A 23392-nucleotide genomic window follows, 5' to 3' on the forward strand; every position below is an offset into this window, starting at 1 on the left:
GGAGCCATGAGCCTCATCACTAGTTACAGTCACTGATGACTTCTGCAGCTCACTCAGTGACTGTTGGCATCATAGTAGCCTCTCACAAGTGCAATTCTTCTCTGGCGACTAGCTTTAGAGGAGTGGCTTGACCTAGCCAGTGTGACTGTGATTTCATTTTTTCCCCACTTATTCATGATGTTTTTCAGAGCAAAGCCTTTGAGATGGTCTTGTACATTTCCCCAGATTTGTACTTCTCTATTATCATTTCCCTGACTTTTGCTCTTTTGTCTTTATTTGGTGTGGTCTATTGAAAATCTACCATACTGCTGGACCTTACAGGGAGAGGGGGTATTTATTCTTGCGAATTCATTGAAAACAGCTGATCCTCAAATTGGGTGTGTTGTTGAGGTGATATACAATATTGCACCTGATGAAAGTTAGCGTAGTAATTACAAAGTACTATAGTTAACCTTTTTGTTATTTTTGTTTTTTTTAAAAAAACGGTGGTTCTTAGCTGTTCAGAGTACTTCAGGTTATCTGAGGGAAATGGAATTCATCAGTAATTTCTAGAAGCCATCGTATACTGCTCCTTGCCCTAATACTACCTTGGTTGTTATTGCTGTTATTCCTTGAATGATTTTATTAAGCAACTAACAGCTTTCATGCTGTATTTCCTTCATTAACTGAAATAACTGTTGATAACTTAACAAATTTCCCTCTTCAATATCCTGTTCTTTTTATGAATTATGTTTTATTTTAGCAAAAGACTAATAATTTGTGCATTTACTTGAGGAGTAAAATTAGCTATTTGCATTACTGTCTTATCTGAGTAATCGGAGAGAAACATTGATCAGGTAGTAAAGTTGTGCTTGGAGCACCCTGTGTCTTTTCTTTATTACATTTTATTTCTGCAACTAACAAGATGATACCAATTGGCCTGACTGAAAAAAATGTGCATTGAAATTGCCAGATTGACATTTTATCCTTTGTTCGAACATTCTTGGATATTAATCTTATCGTCACCAGCATGAAATGAATTTCACTTTTACTTTTTCAAAGGTATTCACAGCAAGAGATCTCCTACAGATCATGAAAATCAGCTCAACATCAGACCTTTACAAGTCAATTGTGAGTGTGTGTTTGATCATATTATAAATGAGTCTGACAGCTATGATTGTTTCCCTCGTATTGGATGACCTGTTTTGTTCTTCCAACTTCAGATCTCAAATCTTCAAGAGGACCATCAAAAAGGTAATTGGGTAAATGCAATAATACATTTGGAAAGAAATGTAAATAATGTAAAAAAAAATCCATTCAAAAATATTTGAACAAAAGATTTCTTAATGGATTCTTATAATACTTGTGTTGTTAGGATTTCTGATGGAATTCCTGAAGGAACTGACTGATCATCACTTAACGAGGGACTTTCGAAATGCAGAGGTTCAGACAAACAGTATTCCACAGTATAAGAAATCTATTGGTGAGGAGTAAGGGTGGGCAATTCCCTTTTTAAACTTTTTGCTGTACAGGTGTACCTCTGAATTAAGCAAATCTGCTGTAGTACATACAATTTAGTTGTGCGTGGTTGGATTTAAAGCTTATTCTGTAATTAAGCAGTTTTATATCAATGTATAAGAATGATCACCTTGCAGTACTATCACACCGCAGGTTAAGCTTTTGGAAATTGGAATGCCTCTGCTTTGCAGGTGGCTAAAAAGTTCCTTTGAATATTTCAGTTGCTGATCTTGTGTGTGGCCAAAAAAGCATCTAAAGTCAGAAGCCATGTTGTACTTGTGTAGTAGCAAAAGGAGATAAAGCTCTATTCAAATGTAAATCTTAAAAACCTTTTTAAAGTTATTTATCACCTCTGGCAATTTCTGACTCTTGTCAGCAGCAAGATGACAATGTAAATATGCAACTTTCATTATTCTCTACTGATTTCTTGTTTTGTTGTTGTCTTCAGTATGCAGCTTTTTATTTTTACAGTTGATAAGCTTCAAATGATTGACGAGGAGTATGCAGCGTTTCAACCTGTAAGCATGCGAGAGGACTTCTGGGAAACAAAACTGCTTAAATATCGTAAGCAAATAGAAGAACAGCTTCATGCAGAACTGCAGCAAAAGGTTGTGTATCATATATTTAATCTTAATCACATGATAATGTTGTATAATTTAGTCTTTCCAAATTAGGTAAAATATTCAACAGTTTAATTTATAACCACAGATAGAGCAGAATGGCCCATACCTTAATACAGATGCAATTTAATATGGAAGGTGTTAGTGACGCTCTGGTCCACTGGAAGGTGCACTGTTGCATATGTAGTCAGCACACAATCTGTGATTGATATGATCTGGAAATTCTTGCATGTTAGTCACACTGTGCACAACCCTGGGTCGCCTCAGGCTCGCTCAGCTCGTTCTCATCTAGGGGGAGCAGCCTTCGGCCCCGCCAAACTGGGTAATCAGCTTGTGTGGATGCTGTGTGATGTCCCCGCCTCGCCAAAAAACAGACAGGACACCATATGCGATTAAATGATTACAATTTATAAAGATTACTATAACTAAGTGATTAATAACGATACAGTATATATGAAGGAAAAGAAAATAAAGAAAAGGCGCCAAAACTTATCAAAGTCCAAACCACTTCGTGCACAACCGTTGGAGCTCAATTACTGAAGTCTTCTGGCCACCGTTCGATCTCCTCCGAACTCCTCGACTGGCAGCTCAGGACCATCCGAAGTGGTCAACCAAGCACATCTATCTTTGTCTCCTCTCCTCGGGGTACCTCCTGGCCTCGGACCCCCGCTTGGGGTCCGTTCCTTGCCCAGTTTACAGCATCACGTCCTCTCTCTCTCACCCCCTCGCGCCGATCTCCCCAAAAACCCGCTAACAACAGTTTACAGACTCAGAAGAAAGAACAACATTAATCCCAATTGGTTAACAAAGGAATACAATTCTTGTTATCAGTAAATTTTAACCCAAACAAGTTTCCAGCACTCTTTCGCAACAAAGAAACATTCCTACTTTTAACAAAACAAAGAAGCCATTTTAATTAACATACGCAGTAACAAAGAAAAAGAAGAAACCCCCTTTACACTGTTTTTAAAAAACATTGAATTTTTATTTTAACAATCTTGAATAATGTGCATCAATGCTTTTTACAACACAATAAGAGGGAACGAGAACTAGCTTCTGTAAAACCAATTTTGTGTATGTTATGTCGTCAAGGTATAGAATAACATTTAAATTAAGTTTCCGATATACAGCTTTTGCTTTAATTTCATTTGTATTTCCCAAAATTGATTTTAATTTCTCCATATAAAGTAAAATCAGTAGTAAAAACAAGAAGTGTTAAAATTATCAATAGATCTGGCAGTACGTGTATATGACAAAATAGTGCTAATGTTTCAGGTCGATGATGCCAGATGACCTGAATGAAAATAGTATATATTGAATTTGGTGGATTTGCATCTTATATGTTTGTGACATCGTCTTCCCACAAACGATGCCTGATCAGCTTAGTATTTCCTACATTTCTCTTCTGCTTATCAATCATCTGATTTTTTTTTTGCTTTTAACCAAAATTATTGTCTTTTACTCCTTGATTTCCACACTTTTTTTTTCAATCAGGTTGTGACATCACCGTGTTCCTATGGAAAGTGTTTGATTTCAAACTACGTGGGGGGGGGGGGGGGGGAAAGAGGGCTAAAACATACCGTATCTGCCTTTTGCTAAGGACTCCGAAGAGAACTAGCAGCAATGTCTTTCTCACAGGTTAACTTGTCTCGGACTTTTTTTTCCTGCACATTGAAAACAGAAGGCAGGGACAAGTTGGTGGTCAGTTGTCTGCACAAATGACTTCCCTTTCCACTACTGAACTCACCAGCGAGTCCAGCCATGAAGCGCAAGATGACTGAATTGAGAACTGAGGAACAAGTTTTTAGTAGTGTACTTTTCTTTATTTGAATGTGTTGCAAGGCTTTTTTTAAAAAGGAGAGTGGTTCGTTTGTTTTTGATTTATTTGTTACTGTCTGGAAGCTTAAGGTATGATTTTATACATTTTTTATTTTATAAATTATAAAACTATTGTTTTTAAATGTCTCTGGTTATCAGAATTATTTGAAAGCTATGTATGAGTTGTCAAAGCAATTCTGCAAACCCACGATGCATAAGTGAAATCATAGAAAATACAAGGTTGAGCATGTCCTGCAAGCTAGGTTGAACATAATCCAGCCAAGTGTGTGTAAGATCTCATTTTGAGGTTAGGTTTTTTCAAGGTCAGCAAGGTTGTTAACCTTCATTCCATGATCAATAATCTTGATTTTCTAGTGAAATTTGAGCAAGCAATGTTGAGACTAGAGTATTTTTCAATAGAGATTTTATTCCCACTTTACTAATGTTGTCAAATTGAGCAAAATTTAATCATTATTACAATGGATATTGATACAGAAATTAAAACATATTGTTACTGCATTTCAGTATATTTGCATTGTCCGACAACGAGGTTGTGACAGTACTGTCGCTGTGGCAGATATAAAAATTAAGGACAGTGGTTTTTGTATTGGTATCAATCTTTCAAAATCTAGAATGCATTGAATTAAAACTGTGTATAAACATTTTAAATAACAGATGGGGTAATCTTCCATTCATTCTTTGTTTCTTGGTTTCCATATGACCATAAGATACAGGAGCAAAATCGGGTCACGTAGATAGATAGATAGATACTTTATTCATCCCCATGGGGAAATTCAACTTTTTTTCCAATGTCCCATACACTTGTTGTAGCAAAACTAATTACATACAATACTTAACTCAGTAAAAAATATGATATGCATCTAAATCACTATCTCAAAAAGCATTAATAATAGCTTTTAAAAAGTTCTTAAGTCCTGGCGGTTGAATTGTAAAGCCTAATGGCATTGGGGAGTATTGACCTCTTCATCCTGTCTGAGGAGCATTGCATCGATAGTAACCTGTCGCTGAAACTGCTTCTCTGTCTCTGGATGGTGCTATGTAGAGGATGTTCAGAGTTTTCCATAATTGACCGTAGCCTACTCAGCACCCTTCGCTCAGCTACCGATGTTAAACTCTCCAGTACTTTGCCCACGACAGAGCCCGCCTTCCTTACCAGCTTATTAAGACGTGAGGCGTCCCTCTTCTTAATGCTTCCTCCCCAACACGCCACCACAAAGAAGAGGGCGCTCTCCACAACTGACCTATAGAACATCATCAGCATCTCACTACAGACATTGAATGACGCCAACCTTCTAAGGAAGTACAGTCGACTCTGTGCCTTCCTGCACAAGGCATCTGTGTTGGCAGTCCAGTCTAGCTTCTCGTCTAACTGTACTCCCAGATACTTGTAGGTCTTAACCTGCTCCACACATTCTCCATTAATGATCACTGGCTCCATATGAGGCCTAGATCTCCTAAAGTCCACCACCATCTCCTTGGTCTTGGTGATATTGAGACGCAGGTAGTTTGAGTTGCACCATATCACAAAGTCCTGTATCAGTTTCCTATACTCCTCCTGTCCATTCCTGACACACCCCACTATGGCCGTGTCATCAGCGAACTTCAATGGCCCATTGAGTCCACTCCATGGTTCTATCGTGGTTGATTTCCCCCTCAACATCATTCTTTTACCTTCTTCCCATAATCTTTGATGCCCTTACTAATCAGGAACCTAATAACCTATCAACGTCTGCTTTAAATATACCCAATGACTTCGCCTTCACAGCCAGCACTGGCAACGAATTCCTCAGATCTCCACCCCCACCCCCAACGGCTAAAGAAATTCATCCTCATCTCTATTCTAAGAGGACATTCTTCTATTCTGAGTCTAAGATACTTTCTTAATGTTTTCAAACTTCTGTCTGCATTCCAGAAATACCAACATTTATTTTGTTTTAACATCCCTGATCTGAAGTACTGTTCCTAGTTGTCCCCAGTCTTGCTGAACTTCCATGTTCATTGTTCCATGGATCCTGTATGCCCTTCCCAGAATCTTGAGGATACTTCAAAAATGATAAATTAGTGGTTCTGACCATTTTGGTTTGTTAGTAATTTGATTTTGTAAATTCTTCCAAGCATCATGAGTGAAATCATTTTGGGTCCAGCTGCTCTTTGTTGCTGACACTGACATATTTTTGCTATTGACAGTAATTTTTCTTTTCCTTTACAAATCTCACATTTTTCTTCAGTGCTTTGCACCTTAATCATAGGTGTACTTGGCCATGGCACAAGACCAGTTGAATTATATTACAGTTGGCATGCTAACTACTTTATCTTAAATATTCTTCTCTGCTTTATTTTAAATACTCTTAATGTTTAATAAACTTACTGGGTTCTTTTATTTCTGGTAGCTACAGCATTTTAAGGATGTGGAATTGGCTAAAATTCAGGTTCAGGAGAAAGAGCTGTCAAGGAAGATCATAGAAGACCAAAGATTGAAACTAGATAAAATGTACCAGTTGAAAGTTGAAGCATTGATTGCACGAGAGAAGAATGCTATTGAGAGACTTCAGAAACAGCAGGAGGTAGGTTTAAATATGCAATAATAGAGTCCATTCGTAAATTGGCTTTCTATAACTAAATATTGTTTAAAAAACTTAAACTAATGATCAATTGATTGGATTGGAAATTTGTTTTTTTTTTGCAGATTGAAGAAAAGTGCATGTGCAGGTCTCACAAATCAAATCAAATTTCTATCACAGTCTCTTAAATTAATTGCCCAGACTGAAATATTCTCACCAATAATCATGGGCATTGCATACTGTTTGTACACACGGGGAAGGGGGAGGTGATACTACAGGGGTGTATTCAATGTTCTGATGCCGCAAAATACCATAATAAGAATGGTTCTCATCGTATGTTAATACCCTTTCCTTTAAGGGCTATTTCTATTGTACACAGAGATACTCAAGACAAACAAAAAACAGAGGAAAAATATTTAGAAATGAATAGTGCCTGTTTGTGGTCACTAAATTGATCTGGATGCAGAGGACTGACCAAATATTCTCTCCAGATTCCCTGAAAACTGACAGTTCAGCGTTTTCCATTACACTCCATGGATTACAGTCTGTTCTTGCATACTGTGAGAGGTATTTTTGAATTCTGATGGAATTCCACAGCCCACTGCATATTTCAAACCACTGTAACTTGATACACATGTGCAATGCCAACTGAGCTGGCCTCCTGTGTCCAAGGGCTTCTTCCGCAAATCAGATAGGCCAGAAGTAGTGACTAAGCCTTTGTTGGTGGATCTTAAGCCCCTGCCCTTGAATGTAGTGATCCTTTGGTGGTTAACTCCTTTCAAAGTCCTTTGAGCCATTTTATAAATATCTGATGATCAGCAACTTGTAAAATATTTATTAGTGAGAAATTATTTAAGTTAATTAAAGACTTTTCAAAACAATTTAAACTGTTAAGAATTATTAAAAAAATAAAATAACCCACTTTTTGTACTCCAAGATAAATAACCCTTTCCCAAAGTATTGAGCCACGTAAGTAATGTTATGCACAGTTAACATAAAGTTGAGGGATTGGGTGTAAGTGTGCCTGGTTCCCCTCATTTCAGCATAGTGCTCCACTATGGAACTTGCTGCTCAGCAGCAGATGATGAGTCACATATGCTGGAATCTGACCTCAACCAGATGCATATTTCTAGCCGAGGCATCCAAAGTACAGCAGTGTCAAGTTTTAACACACCATTTAAACTCATCTGTGCACAGTGAATGATGTGATTTTTATTATAACCAAAATTGTTAGTATATTGGAGTCATTATTTTGAAGTATTTCTTTTATGTAACAGTGAAAACCATTAGATATTGGGTTAGAACTTAAATACCACAGCACTTTTTGGGTTTCACTAATTTCTATTTTGTTTATCGATCCTCATGATACTTTGCAGTGGTGCCTCCTTTATTTCTTCCTAGTGGCACAAGATGTTTCCCTTTCCCAGACTCACATGGCCTTGATGGCCCCTGGAACATTCTTGCCTTTGGTAGCAGGCTTTGGACTGCTACCCAAAGTCGAATGACAGCCCTTTGTTTTAGTTGAGTGTAATGGATGGTGAATGATGAAGACTGTGGTGGGATGTGTTTCAATGGCTGGTGCACATCAGATAACCTCTCAAAGGACTGAGTAGACCACGGTGCAATGATCTGTTGGCAATCAGATCACCTCTTTGTTTCAACTATTAGAGCCCCACATAAATTGGCTGACCATCTCTAGATTGAAGGTGTCTGTTCTTTGCTGTTTTAATTATTCTCAGAATCAGCCCTCTGTGTTCTCACAAGGACTCTACTCATGATAAATAGGTTTGTGGGAGTAGTGGATGCGTTTTGCTGCTTGTAGGAAGAGGGCAAAGCTCCCACATATGCCTCTACTTTGTTAGAGTGATCTGCTCATATGTGGCATCTCTGCTTTTGGAGGAGTAAAATCTGCATATTGCAACACTGGTGCTCATTCTGTTTTCCTGGAGTTTCTGTTGGCTCCTGAAGTAACCAGTATTGCTCAAGCCCAAACCACTTGGTGTTCATTGGAAATAGCAGTCTGCTCACCAGAGAACAGAGATTTGTTTGTGAGCAGCCTTTCTGTTTAGTTAGGTCATCAGGCTACTCCATCATGGCATTTTATTGTTGCCTTTAGCAGTTGAACCCACGTGGCAGAGACCAGATCTTTAACTAAATTATGGTAAAGCTACATGGAAGCAGTTAAGTTGCCACCATAATTGTCATTTGAACATGACAGCGTAATGATGGACTTGTTATTGAAGTCAGCAAGAATGTATTCATGCCTCTAGGATAGATGTGGTGTTCTGCCTTTATACAACCACATGCTAGAGTGTGAAGACGGGTTTCTATGCTCCTTGTCTCTTCCATTCTGCGATATGGGCCTGAGTACCGTGTATCTACAATGGTTTACTCATTACACACTCCGTCTTTGTCTCCATCTGACTCCTGCGAGGTAGTACAGTTTGTAGCCCTTGCCACCAGGGAACTCCCTATATAGTACAACACTAGATAGTGAAATAATAGACTGTAGCCCCAAGAGACACATTCTCTCCAGTGAATCTGGAAATGCTGTCCTATTTTGCCATTGATTCTGTTCTCCATGGAAGCAATTGAAAGCATTTTTGCTGTTTGACTATGATGTGACACATTGTAATGTACATTTCTGGGTTTAAACCTTATGCAGTTTCAAAGTTTAAACTAAATTTATTATCAAAATACATACATGTCACCATATACAATCCTGAGGTTCAGTTTCTTGTGGGCATGCACAGTAAATCCAAGAAACACAATAGAATCCATGAAAGACTGCACTAAACAGGATAGACAACCAATGTGCAAAAGACATCAAATTGTGCAACTACAAGAGAAAATAATAATAAGTAAACAATAAATATCGAGAACGTAAGATGAAAAGTTCTTGAATCTGAGTCCATAGACTGGCTAAGCATAGCTAAAATGCCATCTATAAATTCATTGATGACGCAGCTATTGGTAGAATCTCATATGGCAATGAGAATGCTTACAGGAGCAAGATAGATTGACTGGTTAAATGGTGTTACAACAATATCGTTGAACTCAACAATCACAAGATTATGGAACTGATTGTGGATGTCAAAGGAAAGGAAAGTTAGGAGAACACACCAGTCCTCATTGAGAGGTCAGCAGCAGAAAAGGCGAGCAGCTTCAGGTTTCTGGGCGTCAACATCTCTGAGGATCCATCCTGGATCCAACACAATCATCATGAAGGCCAACAGCTGTACTTTGTTAGGAATTTGAGGAGATTTGATATTTCACCAAAAGCTCTCAATTTTCTATAGATGTATGGTGGCGAGCATTCTGACCATTTGCTTAACTGTGTGGTATGGAGCCTCCAATGCACAGGATCACAAGAGGCTGCAAACAGTTATAGACTCAGCCAGCTCTATTATGGGCCAAGCCTCTCCACCATCAAGAATGTTTATAAGATGGCTCTCTTTTCATTACAACTGTCAAAGAGGAGGTCCAGGAGACTGAAGACCCGCAGTCAGTCGATTAAGCTTCTCCTCCGCCATTGGATATTTGAACAGTCCGTCAATACTTTTTGTTTTGCATTGTTAGTTTATAGATTTTTATGTCTTGCGCTGTACTGCTGCACAGTACAACAATTTTCACATCGTATGTATATCAATGATAATAAATCTGATTCTTAATTTATTTTGGCCCAAGTTAAGCAAGTACAGCATCTAATGAAATTAATTTTCAGATTATTTAGAATTTCTATTTTGTTACAGGTTGAGGAGAAAGAAATCTATATGCAGAGACAAAGTTTATTAAAAGACATTGAATCTCTGCGTAATAGAGAAATAGAACTTGGACAACGATTTGAAGCCTTTGAAATGTAAGTATAACATCAAATTGGAGAAACATGGTAATACACATTTAAATACACATCTGTAATACACACTTAACAAGGGGGGAGGTGGGAAAAAGGAGTTTGATAAACACGCACAAAATATTGGAGGAAGTTGATCAGGCAGCATCTGTGGAAATGAATAAACATGTTTGTGTTTTGTTCGAGACCCTAAAGTTGAGTTTTTTCCATGTTTGTAAACAATTTTTTTAAAGTGCAGATGCTGGAAATTTGAAATAAAAACAGAAAATGTTTGATGTACATTAGTCAAGCAGCACCTACGGAGAAAGAAACAGAGTTACTGTTTCAGGTCACTGATCTTTCATCAGACCTTTGAGTCTAAAACATGATAAAGAAAGTTCATGGCATGCTTGTCTTTAATAGAAACATTATTTTCAAGAGCTGGGAAATTACATTGAAGCTTTATAAAACTCTAGATAGACTATTTTTAGGAGTATTACATTGATTTTCTGGTTGCCTCATTATAGGAGGATAGAACATAGAACTTCTAAGTACAATACAGACTTCCAGCCCACAATGTTGTGCCTACTCCAACATCAATCTAACCCTTCCCTCCTATGTAGCTCTCCATTTTCTTTTTACATCCGTGTGCCTATTTAAGGGTCTCTTAGAAGTCCATAGTATATATGCCTCTACCACCATCCCTGGCAATGCGTTCTATGTACCCACTACTCTCTGTGTTAGTTACGAAAAACTACCTCTGACCTCCCCTGTACTTTCCTCTAGTCACCTTAACTTTGTTTCCTTGTAGTAGCCATTTCCAACTAGGTAAAAGTCCCTGGCTGTCCATTGTTAAGTATGCCTCTTATAATCTTATGCACCTCTGTCAAGTCACTTCTCACCTCCTGAACAAACTCCTTATAGAAGTTTATAACATTGAGAGGCAGCCAGTTTTATTTAACCCAGGGTTGAATGTCTAAATTAGAGGGTGTGCTTTTAAGGTGAGAGGTGTAAAGTTCAAAGGAGATGTGCATGGCAAGTCTTTTTAAAATACAGAGTGATAGGTGCTTGGAATGCACTGCCAGGGGAGGTAGTGGAGCTAAATACAATAGAGGTGCTTAAAAGGCTCTTAAGTAGTCGCATGAATGTGCAGAGAATGGTGGGATAAGGAACTAGTTAGGCATTTAATTGTCAGTTTAAATAGTTTAGTATAACGTTGTGAGCTGAAGGGCTTGCTCCTGTACTGTCCTGTTCTATGTGATAGTATATGAAATGAGCAATTAAAATTTTTAAAAACTGTACAGATCATGACAGCACACTCATGGGAATGTATATCAATTGTGATTTGGCATAGTTCTCATTCATAATTTTTCTCCTATATCAGGGCTCAAAATCTGCAGGACCAGAAGAACAAGAGTGTACAAGATAATCTCCAAAGACGGGAGCTGGCAGTGAAAAATATCGAGGACATGTATGAGCAAAAGCTTAAGAATGAACTATGCAAGTAAGATGCATGATTTGGGAACCCAATAAACAAAAGTACACCTACTTCCAATGTGTAGCAATTACATTAACTAACATTCTGAACATCCTTCCTGTTTCCTTCTTGAAGTTGTTGCGATAGGTAGAAACTTGCTTTTTGATTTCATTGGGGAAAATGCTCAGTGGGAAACATTGTTAACTGCAAAAACTATAATTTACTTCAAACTAATTTGTTATTTGTGATAACTGAAAATGTGCAATTTATTTGTACCAGATTAATGTCACGAAAGTTTGTGCTTGCATTTTAATATTTTATTGATGAGCTTGTAAAACTTGAAGAGATTTGAAGAGACAGTTCAGATTTAATTTACACTTGTTTCTATTAACTATTAGATAACGCTGCTCTTCTGTATAGGTATCAGCTTGAACTACAAGAAGATTATCGAAAAAGAGCTGAGAAAGTGGCAGTAAATGAGAAAAGAATTGAAGGTATGTTTTAATATTTGACAGCTTTTTATGGCTTACACAGGAGAACTATTTATTTGGGGGGAAGAAATAAAAAATGCAAGAAACCTCAACATATCTATTAGCATATGTGGGAAACATTTTAGGCTGATGATTTATCATCAGAACGTGGTATTAATGGCAAATCATTGGACATGAGACCAGAAGAAACTGAGGCAGGAGAAGGCCAATTAGCCCCCGAAACCTGCTGTGGCATTCAGTTAGATCTTGCCTGATCCAATCCTCAATGCCATTTTTTGGCCTCTCCATCTATACCCCTTGACTCCTGCAGCTTAAGTATCTGTCAGTCTCTTCCTTGAATAGTCTCTTCATTGATTCACTTCCACAATTTTCTGGAGTAGAGATTTCCAAAGAATCTCAACTCTTGAAGCGGGCATAAAACATCCTCCTCTATCGTAAATGGTCAACTCTGAAACTAGATCAGGGATTCCAAACGTTTTTATGCCATGGAGTCTTACCATTAACTGAGTGGTTCTTGGACCCCAGGTTGGGAACCCCTCCTCTAGATAATCTGGCCAGGGGAAATATCCTCTTGTTATTCATCCCCTCAGTGCTACTAGGAACCTTCTATTTTAATAACCATTCATTCTTCTAAATTATAATGGATGGAGGCACAACTGACATAGCCTTCCTTCAGGCATCAAAACTTTCATCCTGACAGTTGAATTGGTATAAACCTGTGAACATCCTGCTATGCAATTGTATACTTCCTTAAATATGCAAGCCAAAATTTTTCCAAGTTGGTCACATCTCTATCATGTACTGAAGCCTTTCTTACTTTATACTTGATGTCTCTCCTTGGCAAGGGTTATAAGCTTAACAACACCTTTCCTTGGACAAAGGTTGTTCCATTAATCAATTGTATCACTGATTAAGTTTAAGTAATTTTGCATTGGAACCATGACAGTTAACTCTTTTGGCTTGAGTTTATGCAAAAGACTTGTATTGCTGTTCTACTAAACAGTTTTTAGTATTTAACAATGTTATTTATTTGACAAACTTAACATTTAATATTAAAGCAATTAGAAATCTGAAATAAAAGTTGAAAACACTGGAACTTTTTATCAGCCAGTATCTATATGGAGAGAAACAGAGATGATGTTTCAGATCAGTGACAATTCACTGGAACTTTTTTAGTGTCAGTTTTGATGAAAAGTCATTGACTATTTTGTCTTGTAATTTTGTTCCTCTTTTCCTAGATGGTGCCTAGTGAGCAGAAATTGTTTTTATTTCTATACCAATCAGAACAAATGTTAACTTTTTAAGATCTATTCCTATATAATTTAGTAATCCAAACCATCAAATTGCCTTCTGAGTAATTCCACATATTCATGTGTTTTAAGATGATGGTGTCCATGTCAGAATATTGTGGGAGAATGTTAACAACCAAAAGCCATAGGTAGGGAACTTTAAAAGTAGTTTTAAATTATGAACATGCCTGCAATCTTCAGTTTTAATGACATGGCTTGGGGGAATTAACAATATCGGTCAAAAGTCTTATGGTAAAATGTGCCCTGTGCAAGGTGGCAGCTTGTTACAGTAGCTCCGTGTGTATGGTTTAATATTTAGCATGTATCTTTCGTTTGTTTTTGTACTGGCTCGCAACACTGTGAAATAACAATGGGCATTAATCTGTTTAAGAACATTTTCATCATCCTTCTGGCTCTTGGGATACTTTATTCCATCGAATAAAGTGACTACTGTAGCGGAGGCAACATTGTATATATGAGGGAGCAGTTGCTAGCGGCTGGGGAGCAGCCTTTGTTTGCCAGAAGAAACTTGATATTCTGAACAAGCTGAGATTGAGTTACCGAGGCTGCAGATCAGGTAAAAAGCATTGCAACAACAGACGGAGGTATAAACCACATCTCCCAGTCTATCATTATTGGAAACGTTAGATCGCTGGCAAATAAAATGAAGGAACTAGCAGTACTCACAAGGACACAGAATGAATATCGGGAATGCAGCATTAAGTGTTTCACCGAGACATGACTACATGAGAAAATCCCAAATTCTAACGCTGCTGTGAATGGGTTTGCAATGCTACAAATAGAGTTAATCTACAGTGTGGTGAGAGAAAGGAGGTGGGCTTGCTGTGCTTGTGAGCAACAGATGGTGTAATCCCGGTCATATTTCTGTGAAAGAATGAATCTACAGTCTGGACATCAAACTGCTAGCTATGAGTTTGCGTCCATCTACCACGCGATTTCAGCCATGCTGTATTGCTTGCTGTCTAAATTCTGCTTTCCCAATGCTGTGTGTGATGTCATACACATTACCATCATGAGACTTCAGACTCTACACCCCAATGTTTTCATTGCAGTATTGGGAGACTTCAACCATGTTTCTCTCTTGACAACCCTTCCTACCTTTGATCAGTTTGTCAAATGTCTTACAAGAGAAGATAAAACACTGGATCTCTTGTATGCAAATATTAAAGATGCTTACAGTTCCACACTCTCCCCACACTTGGGAAACCAGATCACAACCTGGTTCATCTCATGCCCTTGTATGAACCCAAAGTACAGCAGCAACTAGTTACCACCAAGACAGTAAAGAACTGGTTTCCAGAGGCCGTTGAGGCCTTAAAGGGCTGCTTTGAGGTTACTGACTGGAATATGCTTTGTGAACCATATGAGGAAGACATTAACGGACTTACTGATTGATTGCATCACTGGTTATGTCAACTTCTGTGTGGACATTGCAATACCATCAAGGACTGTTTGATGCTTCCCCAGCAACAAACCATGGTTCACCAGTTATCTGAAGTCTTTTCTCTATTGCTAAAAGAGAGCCTTTAGATCAGGAGACAGGGTGGAATTGAAACGTGCAGAGGGAGCTAAAGGAGAAGATCAAGGTGGCTAAAGAGGAATATAGGAGAGAGCTGGAGAACAAACGGGCGGAGTAACACAGGGCAAGTGTGGAGAGGCATGAAGATTGCTGGCTTCAATCAGCCTAGCTGTAGAGCCTTGGAATGCAGCTGTGAATGGGCTAATGAGTTAAAACTTCAATAGGTTTTACAATTGTTCTCCTGTTCACATCCCTCTCAGCACACTAGCCAGGTGTGAAGCGTCCAATACTCCCTCTTCCCTCCCCTTCCTTCCAGATCAACATGTGGATAAACCACACAGGCTACCACTGTCTACACCACCTCCTTCCCCTGCATCTACTATCCACCCCTCCACATACCAGTTGCTGTTGTCCTGATCTCCACCTCCCCCAGCTCCCACCTTCCACAAACTCTCCAGTCATCATGGACTCACCTTCACTACTGAGTGGGTGAGAAAGACTCTGGGGAAACTCAGTTATGGCAAAGCATCAGAACCGATGGTGTGAACCCCAGGGTCCTGAAAGAGTGTGCTGAGCAGCTGTATGGAGTTCTCCAGTGCATTTTCAATCTGAGTTTCAGTCCGGAAAGGTTCCTAGCTGTGTGGTCCCAGTACCCAAGATGGGCCAACTGAAAGTCTTGAATGAATACTGACCAGTGGCCCTGATCTCACACATCATGAAGACCCTAGAGAGGCTGTACCTGGTTCACCTCCCATCCCTGGTTAGATCAGCCCTCGAGCACCTGCAGTTTGCCTACCAGGAGCATATTGGAGTTGATGATGCTGTTAAGTAACTGCTGAACAGGCCTACTCCCATTTGGATAAGCAGGGCAGCACTGTGACGATCATGTTTTCTTTATCACTCAGTTTTATTGCAACACCAACAACTTACATTCAATACAACCACTTGCTGATTACATTTTGACTATTTAACCCAGCTACCCCCAACCGTCATCCCCACCCCCCCTCTCCACTCCTCTCTCTCCCCCCCACCAACCAACTGAATAGTAGTGCATACACAGAGCATTCCTATTTTAACAGAAGATCTTTTAAGTTAGATAACAAATTTGTCCACATTAAGGTTGTATTTGGTCGTGCATCATTTACTCTTGCTGATGACAATTCCAGGTAAGAAATGTCCAAAAAGCTCTGAAGCCAGTGAGTACTTGAAATATCATGGGGAGGTTTCCAACGCTGGACTACAATCTTCTTAGCTGCAGTCAGGGCTGCCAGCCAGATTTTGTGTATTTTTTCCATAAGGGAAAGGTGGGAGTATAGTGGGGTCCATTGGTAATTGTACCCCATTAGTTCTGTAAGAGTACCGATAACCTTCCCCCACAAACCAAAAACCCCTGGACATTCCCATACAGCATGTATAAAAGAGCCAATGCTTCCATGGGGGAAAAATGAGCAATATGGGTCAGAAACCAGTCCGATTTGATATCTAATTTTCGGTGTTAGATATGCTCTATGACAAAGCTTCATGTGTATATACCGATGATTTGGGTTTTTTGAAGCACTGGCAGCATTATCCCAAATCGCATCCTAGTCTAAGTCTTGTTCCAGTTCAGATATGTCCCTATCCCAGGCTTTCATTCCTGATGTGGACATATAATTCTGGGAGTTTAATTTATCATAGATATATGACACTGTCTGTCTTGGAGCACTCTGTATCCAAATTAAAATGGGATGCTCCTTTAAATCTGACCCCCAGGGAACCCCATAGGCTTTACAAGCTGATCTTACTCTAAAGTAGAAGAAAAGAGAGTGTTTATCAATATTATATCGAGATACCAGTTCTTGAAAGCTAAGGATATTACTTGCCCCATTAATATCTTGAAGGGTAGTAATACCTTTATCCTCCCAAGTTCTGTTAGTGAATGGTTTCTCCCCAGATAGAAAATGATTATTGTTCCATAATGGAGATGATTTGCACCATACCCTTTTAAATTTTAGGAATTTTTCTGCTGCTCTAAACACTTGTAGCATATTTGGTTAAAATGGGACCGTAATACAAGTCGCATTATTTGGTAGATATACCTATAAGGAGAAAGTCCTTCAACCTTATTGGTGCTATTAGCTCTTGTTCTATATTTTTCCATGATTAAACGTTATCCTCCTCCATCCAATAGCTAAGACTTTTTAATAAAAATACCCAGTGATACAGTTTAAAATTTGGACATGCGAATTCCCCATCCGACTTTTTGAATTGTAGAGCTGACCACTTTATATTGGGTTGTTTACCGTTCAAAACATAGCATCATAGTAGGGAGTCCAGTTTTTGCCAACATCCTGCTGGAGGTGCAAATGGGATCATTGAGCTGATAAAATTAATGCGGGGTAAGATGTTCATTTTAATGACCGATATACAGGCTGAGACTGATGCTGGCAGGTGTCTCCATCTATTAATATTTTCTATTTTTTTCAAAATTAAAGAGTAATTTGTTTAAGCCACAGACGATAGGGAAGTATTAACTTTAATACCCAAGTGGAGGACCTCATTTGTAACCTTAATCTGGGGAGGGAGAGACACCTTACTTTTATCTGTATTAATCAGCATCAGTGCTGATTTTGACAAATTAGCTTTGTATCCTGAAAGAAATCCAAATTGCTTCAGTGTTTTTAAAACATAGGGGAGAGTTTGTTGAACATTTGCCATATAAACTAATGTGTCATCCGCGTAGAGTGATATCGAATGTGATGTTGTACCTATTGTAATGGGGGAGATACAAGGAGAGTTTCTAATTAAACATGCAAGCGGTTCAATAGATATAGTAAAAATTAAAGGAGACAGAGGGTCCCCTTGTCGTGTGCCCCATCCTATGTCAAATAGCTCTGAGAAACCTCCTCCCACACAAGGATCATGTTTTTTGATTTCTCAAGTGCCTTCAATACCATACAGTTCTCATTGCTGGAGGAAAGCTCCGTTCAATGCAGGTTGACATTTCCATTGTATCCTGGGTAGTGGACTACCTGACTGGCAGACCACGGTTTGTGTGGCTTAAGAGCTGTGTGTCAGACATGGCTATAATTATCATTAGGGCCCCATAGGAGACTGTATTGGCTCCCTTCATGTTTACCCTGTATACCTCAGACTTGATACAACATTGAGTCATGTCATCTTCTGAAATCCTTTGATGACTCAGCCATAGCTGGGTGTATAAAGGGAGGTCGGGAAGATGAATACAGGGCCCTGGTGGAAGACTTTGTCAAATGGTGCAAGCTGAATCATCTGCAGCTCAACATCAGTAAGACAAAGGAGATGGTAACTGACTTTAGGAAGACTAAGCTTGCTCTGGTCCCTGTTAGTATTTATGGAGTGGATGTGGTGAGGACCTACAAGTACTTGGGTTTCCACCTGGTCAACAGACTTGAGTGGAGCACCAACACAGAGGCTGTGTACAAGAAGACCCAGAGTTGACTCCCCTTCCTGAGGAGAGTGAAGTCCTTTGGAGAACGCAGGACTCTCCTTCACATGTTCTACCAGTCTATTGTCAGCAAAATCTATGTGATGGTGAGCTGGGGCAATGGCATCAATACAGCTGATGCTAACAGGCTCAATAAACTGATTAGAAATGCTGGCTTTGTTATAGGAGTCAAACTGAATATAGTGGAGGCTGTGGGAGAACAGAAGACCCTATGGAAAATCGTGACAATTCTGGGCAATGTTTCTCACTGTCTGTATGCCACCTTGGCTGAACAGAGGATCACTTTTAGTAATACTCTAAGACTACTGTGCTATTTCAAAGACTGCTGTATGAGTCGATCTATAGCAGGGGAAGTGATGACCCCCCTCCTATTGGACTGTTATTAACCTTGGTTTACCAGAGCTCTGTTTAAATTCTGTTTAGCTCTGTTTACCACAGCTTGCTATCACTGGCACCCTGTGCAGTACTGCCATCACTTGCGTGGACGGTGTGAATATGCACCCATTACAGTAAATCTTGCATTGCCATCTGATCAGTGTGAAATTGGAAATCTTGCAGATCTTTGACTTGTAAATCTTGTACATCTTATTTTTAAGGTAACTTATTTTTTAATTCTTTCTTGCTTCTCTTCTAATATTTGTATATGTGTGCACTTGTATTGCTACTGTGACACTGTAACTTCCTTTGGGATCAGTAAAGTAACTGTCTATACAGAAGCTGTGTGCCTCAAGTTTTTGCAGATTTTTTACATTTTCCTCATTCAACCTGCTACTAGGAAATTCACTATTCTTTTGCTTTTGAAAGTTCTCCCTTTCACATTGAGATAGTACTGTTTTGTTGTACTGAGTGGTATCAGCTCACTTGTGATCTTTCATTCTCAACTGATAACATTTTGGCTGCTTTGGAACTACTAATTAATATTCTTTTCAGTCATCAATGCTGACTGAGATACATCTGAGAAATACTTGGCTAGTATATCTCGGGCATTTCCTTTGACCTCACAGTTGACCGTCACATCTTCAAAGTACTTCCAGTTACACTTTAATTTTCTTTTAATCTTTTTCAGAAAATATGGATGTAATTTAGGTCTTGTACTCTTAAACACTTCACACGCCTTAAGGGTCCGGATTTTCACGGCTCTAGAGGCGGAAGGATTCAAGGCGGAGCCACTGCTTGATGTTTTGTGAGAGTACATGGAAGATCAGAAGCAGCGAGCTGGCTGTGTGCGCAGAGACCCGAGTTCTTTGGACACAGAGCTTGTAAAAAGCGACGCAACAGTCTTTTAACCTCATAAATCAGCGAGTTGTTTCCCCTCTTGCTGTGAAACGGGGACACCTCTTTTTCCCTTATTAGGGAGAGAGAGAGAGAGCCTGTGGTATGGCGAATTATTGGGTGAATGAATAGTCTGGAGTACTGCAAGGCCTAGTCTTTATTAATGCTTTGCTGCACTTTTGAGTGCTCAGTGAGGGGTGGCATTGCTTTGCTGCTGCTAATGCATGGGAGGGGGAGGGGGGATTGGGAGGGGTCTTTGGGGTTCTAACGTTTAACTGTCATTCATTCTTTGGGGCACTCCTGTTTTTGTGGATGTTTGTAAAGAAAAAGAATTTCGGGATACATTTCTCTGACATTAAATGTACCTATTGAAACCTATTGTATGTGGTCACTTTTCCCTTTTGCCAATTTATCTTCTCTTAAATAAAAGTGCTATATTTAATAGTTGTACAATATGATCTTTGAAAGATAGCTTTTAAGTTACCTATTTAAAACCTACAAGTGCCTCGCAGATTTCCATTAATCAGCAGAAGACAACTACAGATGCGTTGATCAATATATAAATTGTTCTTGCATAATAAGTGGTTTCAATATCTTAAATAATCCTTAATAATGTCCAACACTATAGTTTTCAGTAAGACAAGTTAGTTGTTTGATGTTGTCTGCAAGATCTGACAATTAACATTGACTTATCTTAAAGATGCATGCTTTGCTTGCTCTACGCTCTCCCCACGTTGTGTGACTAGGAGCAGCTCAAATGGCATCTATAAATTTGCTGATGACAACTATTGTGGGCAGAATTTCAGATGGTAAAGAGGAGGTATACAGGCGTGAGATAGATCAGCTGGTTTAGTGGTGTTGCAACAAAAAGCTTGCACTCAACATCAGTAAGACCAAGGAATTGAATGTAGACATCAGGAAGGGGAAGTAGTGGGAACACACACTGCTTCTTATCAAGAGATCAGCAGTGGAATATGTCAGCAGTTCAAGTTCCTGGGTGTCAACTTCTCTGAAGACCTACTCTGGAGCCAATATATTGATGCAATTATGAAGAAGCCACAACAGTTGCTATATTTCATTAGAGTTTGAGGATGCTTGGTATGTCACCCATGACTCTTGCAAATATCTACAGATGTACCATGAAGAGCATTCTAACTGGTTGCACCACCATTTGGTATGGAGGGACCACTGTATAGGGTTGGAAAAAGTTGCAGAGAGTCGCAAACTTGGCCAACTCTATCATGGGTCCAGCATCGAGGACATCTTCGAAAGGTGATGCCTCAAAAAGGTGGCATCTGTCTTTAAGGAGGCCCATCATCCAGGACATGCCCTCTTCTCATTGCTACCATCTAGGTGGTGGTACCGAATCCTAAAGAGAGATAATCAATGTTTTAGGAATGGCTTCTTCCCCTCTGCCATCAGATTTCTAAATGGAATATTAACCCATGAACACTTCCTTAGTATTCTTTTGCTCTCTTTTTGCACTTAATTTACTTAATTTAATTTTTATATATTATTGTAATTTATAGTTTTTATTTTATGACTATGTATTGCAATGTAATGCTGCTGCAAAACAACAATTCTGCCAGTGATATTAAACCTGATTCTGATTTTGTAAGTTACGTAATTATTGCCTGAAATATTATGCTTAACTAACAATGAAAATGATAGTTGTTATTGCTTTCTCAGTTTTTCAATCTTAACATGTATTCACTTTATATTTTGTTAACTCTCTTCATTACTTTTCAACAATTTTTTTACTTTGTAGCAGAAGCAGCTCGATTACATGAAGAATCTCTTATCATACATTCCAGTAAGGAGGAACTTCAGCAAACTCGTGCTCAAGCAATGAAGTTGGAGGTAATTTTTAGAAATCTTTTTCTCTTAATTGCTTCTGAAGAAAATTTAAAACACTGGTTTAAATGAGGAAAGGAAGATTCAGTATGAGGAAAGGAAGGCTATTAAGGCATCTGCATATCCAGTACTCACAATAAATTCTAAACACTGAGTTTTAACTGGCTGTGGAGAAATGGGACCCATCACTTTCTCCAAGTGCACAAATCTCTGAGACTAAGAAGGGCTTTGCTGTGGGCAATCTTTTGCAAAAGTGAGGTTAGTGTTCGTAATGAGTGTATTTCAATGTTTGTGCATTAAGTGCCTGGCGTAACTTAAGAGCTGTGCATGTGTGTCAAGGCAGCATTAAATGTTTGAATGCAGCAATATGCAATGTTGTTAGTTGGATTATTGGACTTCTCTTCCAACTCCAACCAGATTAGGATTGGGTCTATGATACCTTACTCTTAGTATTAATATTCCTTGCACCTCTAACAAATACTGCTTAATTTCTGTCAGTAGGGAGGTTTTCTGGGATTCCTGGCATAAAGGATCTCCTTGCAACTGTTGACTTCTAAAACGGTCAGTTTTTAGTGTTTTGAGGTGTCTGATACAGATCCCACCTCCATGCTATTTAGCTAACTTTGAACAGGGAAGTAATATAAATGACCCAGTTTTTGTGTGAATGGGTGTTTAATACCCTGTGCAGAGTTAGAACTCTGATCTTCGTTAACACTGGTTGATTTCTACAGATGTTTGTACTGAAAAAATTAAGAGTTTTGTTTTACATATCTATACAATTCAAATATGCACACACTCTTGCTTGAGGTACACAGACAAAAGCAGTACATCAATCACATCAAGGCATGTCCCTGTGTGGTGTCATTTTAGTACATGGGTTTAAAGGCAATAAATTTCTAGTCCCGATACTTATTTGTATTTAGCTAGAATTTGGCTAAACTCTTCTGTGAAAATATGGGGAGAAGGCAGGAGATTTCGGCTGAGAGGAAAAATGGATCAGTAACGATAAAATGGCAGAGCAGACTCGATGGGCCAAATGACCTATTTCTGCTCTTATGTCTTATGGTCTTATGGAAAACGTTGTACAAAAGGTAAATGTCGTATGAGTTATAGGCTAGATCTTCATTCCTTTACCCATGAAGAGTCAAAAAACATTGTCTTTAACTTCCAGCTTAACAAGTAAGCATGTATGTTAAAATGTTTCTTTGCTCACAGGTTGAACTAAATGAAGCTAAAGGCCAAATTTGTTTGCTAATGAAGCAGAATGAATTACTGAATGAAAAGTTAAAGGATACAGCGGACTATGCATCATTAAAAACTGGAAATGTACAGTTTCAGACTGAAATCAAACTACTTCGGGAACAGTTGGATGAAGCTCGTTGCGAAAATCAGAAACTGTGTGAAAGTTAGTATACTAATGAAATTTAATTGAAATTAAGTAAAATGAAATTTACTTGTATGGTAAATCATGTAGTGACATTTAGATAGCAAACAGTTTAAGCACTGGCTATTCCATTCGATATAAGAGCATTAGAAGCTGAAACATTTGATTTTTGTTTAAATGTCAGTTTTATGAAAATTAACAGTCAGTCAATTTAATCCCAACAAGATTGCACAAAGGCAATTGAGATAAATGTGTAATGAATCCATTTTA

The 23392-nt window shown here is 38.7% G+C and overlaps 1 protein-coding gene across 11 annotated transcripts in view; it reads left to right on the forward strand.

The window, feature by feature from the left end:
* Positions 1–23392, forward strand: part of ofd1 (OFD1 centriole and centriolar satellite protein) — a 113023-nt gene that overhangs the window by 6415 nt on the left and 83216 nt on the right. For 9 of the 11 annotated variants that reach the window (XM_073045796.1, XM_073045802.1, XM_073045803.1 and 6 more), the window contains 10 exons: positions 1042–1110; positions 1203–1233; positions 1355–1462; positions 1969–2105; positions 6347–6520; positions 10270–10376; positions 11734–11853; positions 12247–12320; positions 21653–21744; positions 22954–23143. In XM_073045796.1, coding sequence (XP_072901897.1) covers positions 1042–1110; positions 1203–1233; positions 1355–1462; positions 1969–2105; positions 6347–6520; positions 10270–10376; positions 11734–11853; positions 12247–12320; positions 21653–21744; positions 22954–23143 — 1102 coding nt within the window. Of the gene's footprint in view, positions 1–690; positions 1111–1202; positions 1234–1354; positions 1463–1945; positions 2106–6346; positions 6521–10269; positions 10377–11733; positions 11854–12246; positions 12321–21652; positions 21745–22953; positions 23144–23392 lie in introns of those variants that run through there. The other 2 variants (XM_073045801.1, XM_073045804.1) reach the window with 2 other exon arrangements.

The sequence above is a fragment of the Hemitrygon akajei genome, chromosome 5 (genome assembly GCF_048418815.1).
Source record: "Hemitrygon akajei chromosome 5, sHemAka1.3, whole genome shotgun sequence".
NCBI lineage: Eukaryota > Metazoa > Chordata > Chondrichthyes > Myliobatiformes > Dasyatidae > Hemitrygon > Hemitrygon akajei.